The sequence below is a fragment of the Arvicanthis niloticus genome, chromosome 2 (assembly GCF_011762505.2).
Source record: "Arvicanthis niloticus isolate mArvNil1 chromosome 2, mArvNil1.pat.X, whole genome shotgun sequence".
NCBI classification, from domain to species: domain Eukaryota; kingdom Metazoa; phylum Chordata; class Mammalia; order Rodentia; family Muridae; genus Arvicanthis; species Arvicanthis niloticus.
The window spans coordinates 74,659,534-74,671,654 of NC_047659.1; the positions used below are offsets into that span (position 1 = coordinate 74,659,534).

The following is a 12,121-nucleotide window of genomic DNA, read 5'->3' on the forward strand; positions in this document are numbered from 1 at the left end:
CTTTTGGGTTACATCATGGCTGCCTTGACTAGGTTCCCTTTAACATTTAGCAGATCAGTTCTCTTTTATTGATAAAGACCATTCCCAGTGTACACGTCATTCTTTCCAATTTTATCTCTTCCATGGTAGTTATTAACTTTTCTAGTTTTCTTTCCCTGGATTCCTGCCAGCAGGGCTCACTGGCTAGTATCGTGTTTTTTAATCAAGCTTACAAGGGATGTTTTTATAAATCTGCTTTTGAAACACGTATTCATCTCTGTTCTGCTTTTCCTTAGCATCAACCACTTTTTTTATGGCTTTGGCGCTAATGAAATGAATACTCCACATTGTTCACCACTCTCCCATCTTCCTGCAAACTCTTTCATTTTATTTTTATAATGAAAAACAAGTTAAATTTAGAATTTTCCAAACCAAATGAGAGGCTTTGGCCAAGCCTGGAACTCACAAGTGTGACTGGGGTCCAGTCTTCAGCCATTTCCAGTTAGTTAAGGAGAACACTGCTCTGATTCAAGCCTGACGGAAACAGCTCCAGAGGCACCGTCACAGACACACACTCCTGGCATCCCCCCTCGACCACACTCCCACTCCCCACCCCCCATCCCCCCATCCCCGCTAACCTCGCTGGACCTCTCAATAATAAGCAGGGAGGGAGTTCTGATGCTGTAAAATTAAATACCCTTTATACTTTCATTTCTTCGTGCCAACACATACACAAGTACCCCGCTGCCACCTGGAAACTGGCACCTTGGGTTTACGAGTCTTCTAAATCAAGCTATTCATAATTCTACTTCCCTCCAGCTCCAGAATAAGCTCAGTGGCTGCCCTCCTTCTTTGTGGCCACTCTCCAGGACAGAGACAGCCTCATCTGCACAGTGTGCTACTTGTCAGAAATCACAGTTGGACTAAGGCACCAGAGAATTCACCCAATTTATCACCATAGCTTGATGTCATGATGACTCACTAAAATTAGAGTCTGATTCCGGCTTCAGTTCTCTAGAGAGACCTTAGGAATGAGAGTTTAAAGTCCTGAGGTCCATTCTCGCCTGCCCTTAACGATCTTTATAAACTAGAAGCAATCGTAATTTACAAGTACCACCGCCCACATGTCCTCCTGGGCTTGGGGGATGAGAACAGGGACAAGAGTTCTTAGCATCCTTCTGAAGCACTACATTAAAATGCTGCCCAGTACTGTAAATAATATCAACCATCAATTCAGAAACAAATAGTTCTCCTGTAAGAGAAGTATGTGCATGGTTACTTAGAATAGGAAAGTAATTCTTTTGGAAACTTGAAACTTCTCTTGTTATTTGTCACATTAGGACTCTATTTTTGTCTAGAAAATCAGTTTTTAGATGTTTTATGCAGTGGTCATTTATCTATGGTATTAACACTGTTTATAAGGTACATGCTGATAGAAGAAAAATTCCTGGGACTGGCGAGATAGTTCAGTATAGAAAGACATTTGACAGCAAGACTGACAGCCTGAGTTCTGACTCCAGACAGCCAGATGGTAGAAGAACAGAACCAATTCCTGTCAAGCTGTCCTCTGACCTACATACACACAGACACACACACACACAGACACACACACACACACAGAGAGAGAGAGAGAGAGAGAGAGAGAGAGAGAGAGAGAGAGACAGACAGACAGAGAAAGAGACAGACAGAGAGAGACAGAGAAACAGAGACATAGACAGAGAAACAGAGAATGTGAACAAGCACTAAAAAATTTTTTAAATGCTTTTTGGTTAGTATTCCAACAAATTAAAGTTTCTTCCATGAAAGAAACTTCTTTCCATCATTTGCATATCTAATGCCAAAGCAACTTGTTTGTTGTTGCTCTTGATAAACCATGCTTCTGCAAAGAATGACTCAAAGGCCCCCAGAGATAACTTCTCCACCCAGGAGAAAGGCAGATCATTCATCTCCACCTTCCAAAACCTAAGAACAGAATCCCTAGAACAGAATCAGCTTGTTACTTCCTCCCCAACAAGAAGGGTGAGTGCTGACAACATTATCCTCTCATGGAGCTCCCTGCAGAAGGCAGACCCTGCACTTACAACTTTTAGCAAATGTGAGATGAGAAACACCACGACCTGTGGCTAAGAGCACAGGTTAAGGCTGCAGGGCAGACCTACATGCCAATCCTGAAAACACTTTCCCTGGTCAAACTCTTAGGACAAGGACCCCACTTTTTTTTTTTTAATTATTTCTTTTCCTTTTTGAGATTATGACATCATTTTCCCCTTCCCTTTCCTCCCTCCAAATCCTTCCACACACCCCTTCTTGATCGCTTTCAAATTCATGGCCTCTTTTTTGATTAATTATTGTTATATACATATATGTATATCCGTATGTATTCCTAAATACATAAATACAACTTGATTAATCTGTACAATGTTACGTGTATGGATGTTTTCAAGGCTGACCATTCGATATTGAATAAAATCCAGTTGGTGTCTCTTCCAGGGAAGTCTATTTCTTCCTACTCCAAGCATTACTTGTTGTAGTTCTCAATGTAAGAGTTGAGGCCTCTTCACCCTCCACTTTGTCTACTGCTGTTGTCCTTGTTCAGCTCAAGTTCAGGCAGTCATGTTAGTGAGATTTTTATGGGTGTGACATTCCTAGGAGACACAGTCTCACAGCAAACATCCTCTGGCACTTAGAATCTTTCTGCCACTTCACTTGCAATGTTCTCTGAGTGCAGGAGTTGCTTTGTAGATGAATCAATCCAATCTCTTTCTGTTTCAGAGAAGGTCTCTCAATGAGGGTGAGAACTACTCTTATCTGAGGTAAGTTTAGCACAGTAGTGATTGTAGGTCTCCTCCAAGACCCATGACTTCACTAGCCCTGAATGATTCATAGGTTTCCAATACCAAGCATAAGTTTCCTTTTCTTAAGTGGGTCTTAAATCCAATCAGAAAGCTGTTGGTTACTGCCAAGGTATGTGTACCACTACTGTTCCCTTGGGGTTATCATGCCTTGCTGGTCATTGTTGTGGTTCATAGGCATCATAGTTGGGTAGGACTGTTGGTTACTACACTCCTTTGGATGTTTGCACAGAACTTTATGGTGTCATGAAAGGTGGTCCTTAGGGAGGATGCTTTTAGTTGGCCTTACTTTTATTTGGCTCATCTATAGGATGGCAGGACACACTACCTATCTGAAATGCCATATACCAAAAATATGTTGGTAAAGCTATCTTAAAAATGATGAGCAGATAGATAACTGGAATAAAGGCAGCCAAGAACATCTTTGACTTTAAGAACAGCTAAGACAGGATGGGTCTAAGGGCCAACATCATGACAGATAAGGCTATGATTTACTGATCACTGACCTGGCCTGGGTGAACTTGGCTATGAACATCTGTATATTATCACTTTCGTCAAGTTCTAAACTGTCTGCATTGAGAATGCCTAGTATTTAAGATATCTCTCAAAAGATAACACTAGAATATGGTATTGAAATACAAAATATGAGCATGGGGGCTGGAGAGATGGCTCAACAGTTAAGACCAGAGGTCCCAGGTTCAATTCCCAGCACCCACATGTCAGCTCACAACTATCTGTAACTCCAGTTCCAGGAGATCTGACATCTGCACATAGACATTCATGCAGGTAAAACACCAGTGCACATAACATAATAATAAATAATTTTAAAAATATGAACACAAAGGGGAATAAGGCAAGTGAGTAATAGTGAAGGAATGTCACTGAAAAAAAATGAAGACAAACCCCTTTTTTTCTTGGTAGGTAAAATCCAAGTATTTAGAAACTTTATAGAAAAAGATGCCCCCAAATGGCTGCATCCACATCACCCTTGGCTTAGGAGACAGGGCAGAAGAATGAGACACGCAACACAAGCATGGCTGACAGAAACTACTGAACCCCCTGAGTACCAAAGATACAGCCAATGGGAGCAGGTGACCTGTCCAGTGGCTCAAAGTAGAACTGATGACAACAAAAGAAAGCAAGAAAAGATAAGCTACAACCCGAGGCAGGCATGAACTCATTGCATCCTGCCCCTGTGTCCACGTGTATTTACCAGTGAATTCAGGAATCTTCAGACAGTCCAGAGCAGTTACTTAGGAGTAGGGAGAGAAAGATGAAGGGAAGAGTTGACATTTCATTGTCATACTTCTATACTGCCTGGATTCTGAGCACAGGTATTCTGGTGATGTTTTTAATTGGAAATAACAGTAAAATATCTATACAATACCTGGCATCCTGCCGGACAGAGTGGACCTTCAGTGAGTGAGGCTCTTCCTAGTCTCCTCAGCATCAAAGAAGCAAGAAACATTGAGCAAGTTACAACATTAGGATTAGGGTTTCATCAGCTCAGGAAATCTGAAAGGAAGGTATATCCAGTGTGCCCTCAGTGTCCACCTGCATCAGAGTGTGTAGAAATGGGCTGGAGTGATGGCTCAGTGGGCAAGACTCCTTCTCTGAAAGCATAAAGAGGTGAGTTTACATATTAAGCACCCTCTGAACAAGCCAGGTATGGCTGTGCATGTCTATAATCCCAAGTTGGGGGTTCAAAAGGAAGATGTCCTGAGTTCACTGGCCAACCATCTAGGCTAAAGTAGGCATCATTTGGTTCAGAAGAGACCCTGTCTCAAGGCAAGAAGATAGAGAGTGATAAAGAAACATACAATGGCCTTCTCTGGCCTCCCCATGCACATGCACAGGTATGTGCACCCACATGCACATACTTGCAAGCATAGCACATGGGCACAACACAGCATACACACTGTAGGAAAATGCATCTCTTGTGAATATACACAAACTTCTTGTCATTATTTCCTACACAATTTAGTATATAATCACTCATACAGTGTTTACATTGTACTCAGTATTCTAATTAGTGTACAGGTTAATTAGAGTACACAGAATATGCATTAAGTTATATACAAATACAGTTTAAGTCATTTTATATAAAGGACTTTGTATCGAATCCATGGTGTCTAAGTGGAGTTCTAGAACCAGTCCACAACCATATCAAAACACACACATACACACACACATACACACACACACACACACTTTTGACAAAACACTAGTGTCCAACAGCCACATAAATTACTCAAATCTCAGAAAGCTGAAGCCTTAGAAGCCTTAAAACACCAACACATATATTACCTAGAAAGCTAAAGCAGTAAGCTAGGGTGTGTGCTGTCCAACCGTCCTGAAGCCATGCTTGCCCCAGCATCGTGACTTCTGTGCAGCATTGTCCCCATTGATGTCCAAGGTCCCCAATGATGTCCAAGCTCCAGTACCACTGACACTAAGAAATGCCTCTGAGGAACCAATGGCAGAAGGGCTGCTGTTGTGCCCCAGATCACAGCGAGATCAGCAAACTCATATTCACTCATAGATCCTCTTGTTCTCCATGGGCAAATAGCAAGGTCTGCATGGTTTTGCACTCCTAAGCACAACACAGTAATGGTGTGTGCAGGCGATGAGATTACACTTTTGGACACATGAATGAGGCTTAAGAAGAATTTTCTCATTACTCAGACAAAAAGAAAATGGATAGCGTGAGAAACCAGAGCTCCTCAGTAGAGAAGGCTTTCAAAGAGTACATGGCTAAGACAAATGTGCCTGGACGGAAGCCCTGCATTCCCTTTTGGGAACCTGTTTCCTTCATCCTGCAAATTGAAGCATCAAAAGAAAGCAGGAGCCAACCAGTTATAAGGCTCATCCGAAGAGAAGAGGAAGCAAAAAACCTCAAGGAAGTCTGGGGACCAAACAAAGAGGACGGCTGTGGCGAGGAGCCTTAAAGGAACTTCAGTGTATAAAGCCACACAGAGTGGAACTTTAAAAGGACTTCAGAGCATACAGTGAAAACATCAAGAAACCACCTTGCCGTAAGCATAGCTAATTTCCCAGCAATATGCAGAACTGTCCCAAGTTGTACAGGCTTTGATACTGGGGAAGGACTCACAGAGAGGAAAGGGAGCTGAGAAGGGCAATCACCATAGCTCTATGGAGTGGCGGAAGGGAGATTTCCAGTGTTCAGATTTCAACACATGATTCTCAAGACCAAAAAAAAAAAAAAAAAAAAAAAAAAAACAGGCAACACATTCACCTTCAGCCTTCAGGCTCTGAGCAAAGGAACAGCCCAAGTTTAACATTCACGGAGCCAGGTAGCTTTTGGTGTCAACGGCCACCTCTCAATGACCAGCTTTACTGGCATGTCTCTCCCAGGGAGCTGAAGGTACAGGCAAAACTTCTAAGTGTTTTTACAACAGCACAAGGGGAAAGTGAGAGGGACGAGGTCTACAACAAGGGCATGTCTAGTTAAGGGTCTATTTTTACATCTTTGGACTTGTGTGGCTCCAGATACATAGAGACAAGTATGATGAAGCAGAATGTAACCCAGGAAAGATCTTTAGGATGGACAGGAACAATACTCATGATGAAGGAGAGCAAGAAGGCTGGGACAACTGTACAAGAGGTTTTCAAGTTGGCAGTAATCAGAGAGATGACTGATTGTCACTGTCCATGGGACAGGTCTAGACAACAAACAACTATTCACTCTAAAATGTCAGTGATTCTAAAGGCTAGGAAACCCTAGACTAGACTAACTTCCTTCTTGGAAGCAGCAATGGGAAACCTCGTAGTCCTAATTCAGGTAAGCATTTGTTATCCTTCTTGAATGAACAGTTACAACAACTCAAGAGACTTCTCATTCTGGTGATCAATATTAAACACCTAGCAAATGATATGACCAGCAAATGTTGCAATTTCAAAGTAACTGGCCACCCTCCCAAAAAAAAAGAATAGAGAATTCTCCTTAGCAGCCAAGAGAGTAGATTCTTCACAGTCGTTCCAATGTAAGAAAAATGCAGCCTTTAAAACACCTTGTTGGTCACCAGGTAGAAGACAGCTCAAAGAAAGAAAGGGAGGAAAGAAGAAAGGAAGGAAGGAAGGGAGGGAGGGAGGGAGGGAAGGAAGAAGGAAGAAAGGAAGGAAGGAAGCTCGACAGCCATAGCAGATCTGTCCCTGAAAGTATCCCATAATTAATACAACTCCAACACTAAGATGCGTACATAGCACATCTTCTCATTTATATCTATACAAAATGATAAACATATAAGAAAAGGAAGAAACACAAATATGGAGCCCAACTAGTGAGCACCCTAAGGTTGGTACCACTCATCAGCAATAGTGCCTGGCCTCGAGCATCTTCTGGTCAAGATTCTCACCCTCATGCATGGGAGATTACTGTGACAACCTACATCTCCACATAAAGACTGAGATTTTATTTTATTTTTTTAATTTTTTTTTGTTTTTGTTTTTTTTTTTTTGTTTTTGTTTTTGTTTTGTTTTTTTTTTTTCGAGACAGGGTTTCTCTGTGTAGTCCTGGCTGTCCTGGAACTCACTCTGTAGACCAGGCTGGCCTCGAACTCAGAAATCCACCTGCCTCTGCCTCCCAAGTGCTGGGATTAAAGGCGTGCACCACCACTGCCCGGCAAAGATTGAGATTTACTGGAACTATTCTCCATGAACACTTGTTAGCTCTTCAGAGACCACCAAGTTCAGGGTGTTATCCATAAAATGAGATCTGAAGAAGGCAAGGACATACATGGGCAAACTCTGTGGTGGTTGTTTTAAAATGACAAAGGTCCCTGGCAGAACAGACACAGTAGCAATTTCCTTCAAGCTGTAATAGCAAGAGAAGCCAGGATAGGGTTCTGAGAAAAGCCTGGGTTAGGATCTAGGCTCCATCCACACCTCCGTGCCCTGCAGAGTCATCAGTCCCTTGGAAGCCATGGAATGACATGCCGCTCCTTGCCACCTGAGCTCTGGAGAGAGTGGAGGAGGTCAGTTGTTTTCAGTGGCAAGATGAACATCTCAGGTAGTAGACTTGGACCACAAATCCTGGGGTTCCCTAACCTCCCTAGGCAAAAGGCTTTCTTATACAGGGTCACCAAATCCCATAATTTCCCAATGTGAAATTCTCAACTGTTTCAGAACTGTCAGACTTAGAATGAATATCACTTCGGCATGCATGGGGCACTCCCCTAGCATAAATTAAGCCCTCCTTTTATTCCCAGTACCCCATGACTAGGATAGGGTGGTCCACACCTGTGATCTCGGTACCTATGTTTCAAACATATAAATGAGGTTGCCTTCATCTACTTAAGAGGCCAGCCTGAGTTACGTAAACTCTTCATCAATAAACCAAAACAGAATAACAACCAAACAGTGGTGGCAACACAAGCGCAAGGGGCAAGGTTTAAGACCAGGAATTGACCAACTTTGACCAACTTGCCATCTACCGTTCAAATCTTCATCCACTTCCTCCCCCACAGACATTAAATGTCCAATCTAGTGGGCTATGGGGGGGGGAATAAAAACAAAAACTACCCCACACTCCAGGAGGGAGCCCCAAAGACATCCTTTGAAGATGAAAAGGAACAAGGTGTGTTTATTTGTACTTCCCTGCAGTCTCATCTACCCTGTTGGGTGGAGCTAGGCTAGGCTAGGCTAGGCTATGAGCCTACTCAGTTAAAAAAATAAACAAAACCCACCCCTCAGGCCGGGAAGCAGTTCCTTCAAGGAGAAAAGGTTAATAGGCACACGGCTTCGAGTGGGAGGAGGGAAAATCAAGCCTCTTCCCTGAGAAGGTCAAGGGTCTTATCAAAAGCTAGCCAGGGAAGGAGAGGACACACCAACCAACCCACCACTCATCTTCACACCCCCTTTAGAAATATCTAAAGGCTCACACACTTAAACCCACCACGGGTAACACCAGGTGCCAGAGAATGGGGCTTCAGAAGTGACTGATGTAAGGCTAAAGAGATCTGAGCCTCTAGCAGGATCCGTGAGAAAACAGTAACAACCACAACCAGTGTTTCACCCCCTTAAGACAAAAGGAGAGAAAACATCCCTGAAGGTGCTCATAAGTTCCCCAACAACAAAGGCCTTTGAATTGTTCTTGGAACAGAGTGTGGCCCTCTAGTCTCCTAAAGACCCAAGACTTAAACTCAGTACTGAACTCGGACTTAATACTCAACTCAGACTCCAGGTTTCCTCTACAAAAAGCCTTCCAAAGTCCCGGCTTCTACAACCTCTCTGGTATTACCAACTTCTCAAGAAAGAATTGAGGAATGGGAAGTGAAAGCTGGTCCAACAACCCAGCCCTGTTTCCTACAACACTTGGTTCAAGACATAGTTCACACTTAAAAGATGATACTCAGTGTGACAAGAAAAGGCTTCAAGCCACCTAAAGGTCCTAAACCAAGTTCAGGAATCCAAAGCCCAGCTAACATCAACCAAGGAACACTGGCGGTCCCTCCCCTACCTCAACTATGGCTCACCATGACTACCGCACTTCCTTGCTCTCTATAGTATACATTCACAGGCATATTAAATACTCATTGCTGACAGAAAGAAATACATATAATTTTTTTGTGAACTCAACTCGTGCGACCCACTACAACAAGGAGATGTGACAATTAGTGCCCACTGGTCATAACCAGAGAACACACAGAAGAGCCAGCTGGGGTGTTACCAGGGGACATGCCATTGCTTTGTGAATTAAATGTGTGAATACAGGCCAATCTTCATGTCTGAGATGCCCTGGAACTGAGCCTGCTCTAACAGCCTCCAAATAACTTGCACCTGCTTATAGTTGCCTAATTCACTTTCCCCTCCCTCCTTCTCCACACCCCCTAACCCCCGTAACTCCAGACAAACAGAACACAAGTCATCAGACTTGATTTAAAAAAAAAAAAAAAAAAAAAAAAAAAAAACTATAGCAGCCACAGGCCTCTAGCCCCTCACTGGAAACTAAGCAAACCCACAGACATTTAAATGGAGTCTCAAAGGAGTGAGGATGATGGGGGAGGGGGAAGTCCCGCTGGCCAGCCGTTTGAGAGGACGCACAGGACTGGCAACTTCTATGAAGGGAGGGTTGCCGGGCATCTGCAAGGGGTAGCTCAGAAAGGTTTTGACTTCCCCACAACAAACACAACACAGCAGCCAAGTTTTCTGGAAGCATTTGGGGAAATCCGACATAAATTAGACGTGAAAATGATACAGGCACAGAGCAAGAAATCTTCAGTAGAAAAAGTTCAGTGAGCATCAGCTGCCCAGAAATAAGTATCAGGGGCCAAGAGCGGGCAGAGCTGAGGAGGGGCTGCTGACAGCTGTGGCCGGCGGGCAGAGGCAGAGGGAAAGGGCTCCAAGCTGGAATTTGGAGCGTGCCCACATCAGCAGAAAAGTTCCTGGGAACAGCACTCTGTCTGGGAGGGACCCTGCGGGTCTCAGGATGCACGCGCTCTGAGATGCAAGAACCAACGGCCGTTAGAGGAAGCCCCGTCCTCTTTTCCAGGATCCCCGAAGGTGAAGGCATCTTCGACAGACGACAGAAGTAAGAGGATGAGTGAATGATTTCCATGTCCAGTCCCTACTGCATCTCGCTATTCCCAAACCAGACACGGTACCGGGAAGAAGAGAAAGGAAGCTGGGATGCAGATGCGGGGACAGCGTAGATGGGAAACTGAGGCAGGAAAGTGCATGTTAAAGGCTGAGGGAGTCGGGAAAGACACGAAATCAAGAGTAGAGTCCTCTCCTTCCCCTCCTCGGTTCCCAGCACACAGAGAGACACTCCAGCTACGCCCAATCCGGGCGGCTGCCCGGCTCTAGGGAGCTAGCGCCGCACAAAGCTCCGCCCGCGCACACACGACAACAGCACCCGGTGCGCCGGCCCACACAATAGCGCGGCGCGCGCCCCGCCGCGGCCCCTCGCGGGGTCCCGGCCAGCCCGGCGCCGGGGTCCGCCCTTCGCGCACACCCACGCCCGCAGCCCAGGCCCGCGCGCGGAGCAGGGACTAACGAGGCAGCCCCCGCGCCCGGCGCTCGATGAAGCGCGTCACGCGCCCCCCACTCACCCGCAGTGCTGCTCAGCAGCAGGCACAGCGGCCCCAGCAGCCACATGGCGCGGCCGCCGCTCCGCTGCCCAGCGACGTTGCTGCCCCGCGGCCTCCCTCAGACCACGCCTCTCGGCGCCGGCCACGCCCTCTCGCCGGCCCGGCCACGCCCCCCGCCCTCCCAGGACTGAGAGCTCAGCCAAGTTCTGCACGCTCACAGCTGAAGGTGGCCCCGGAGCTCTGCTCCAGGATCCGGGTTACAAAGGTCCAGCGGACTCAGTTCTTGCTGCCTCAGGGGTCAGATTGCGAGGACCTCTTAACTGCCTCGTCTCTGCACCTCGGCGGATTTCCCTTTCTTCCGGCATCCTGGCGGGGATGCGAGAGTCACCATCTCCCCAGAGCCCAGAGGGAGTCTTAAGACTTGCATTTAAGGAGAAAAAGAAGTTCGAAGAACCGGTTCTTAGGAGAAAACTTTTTTTTTAATTGTTGACGGTAAAATACGACCATTGCTTCTCAAACTCCAAGATGCATTAAGCAGGCTTGGCGACCCTGTTAAAAAAGCTCACTCCTACTCAGTGAGTCCGCATTTCTAACAAACTGGGGAGTGATTCTCAGGATGGTGGTTCTGGAGCCACTGGAGGAGCAGAGAAGAAATCTTATCCTGAGATCGAAGAACACTGCAGAGACCATGAGCTTCAGAGAGTTTTAAGGCCCCTAAAACTTTATGCAATTTCCGTTGTTTGGGCATTATACATTTTTTTTTTTTTTGGAAAGCCTATTATCTTGGAGCTGAAGAGATGGCTTAACAGTTAAGAGCAATTGACCTTCCCCAGTTAGACCTTCAAACGAGCCCCCAGCCACAGTGGAAGCCATGATTGCCTCACCAGAGACCTTAAGTCCGTGCGCTCCTCTAAGCTGCGTCTAAGTTACAAACCAGAAGACTGTGTACGTTCATTGGGTTATTGCTTTCACCCAAAAGTCGTTCGTTACATGGCGATAAGTAATCCATGGCCTTATAACAAACACTGACCAGAACAGCCCAATCTCACTTAGCATCCCCCAGAAAGCAGCAAGATGTCACTAGGTAGTGTCTGCTTCAGGCATGGCACGTTCATGGTCACATTTAACCTTTACAACGTCTGAAGACAGACAGTAATGTCTCTGTGACACAAATGAAGACTCCGAGGCTCAAGAAAAGAAAAGAAAGAAAAGAAAGAAAAGAAAAAAGTTCTCAACAGCCAT

General features: G+C 45.3%; 1 protein-coding gene across 2 annotated transcripts in view; it reads right to left on the bottom strand.

Moving 5' to 3' along the window:
* Nucleotides 1-11,016, bottom strand: part of Ldlrad3 (low density lipoprotein receptor class A domain containing 3) — a 234,752-nt gene extending 223,736 nt beyond the window's left edge. For both annotated transcript variants that reach the window (XM_034496668.2, XM_034496667.2), the window contains exon 1: nucleotides 10,901-11,016. In XM_034496668.2, coding sequence (XP_034352559.1) covers nucleotides 10,901-10,946 — 46 coding nt within the window. In that variant the 5' untranslated portion in view covers nucleotides 10,947-11,016. The remainder of the gene's footprint in view (nucleotides 1-10,900) is intronic.
* Nucleotides 11,017-12,121: the final 1,105 nt, after the last annotated feature.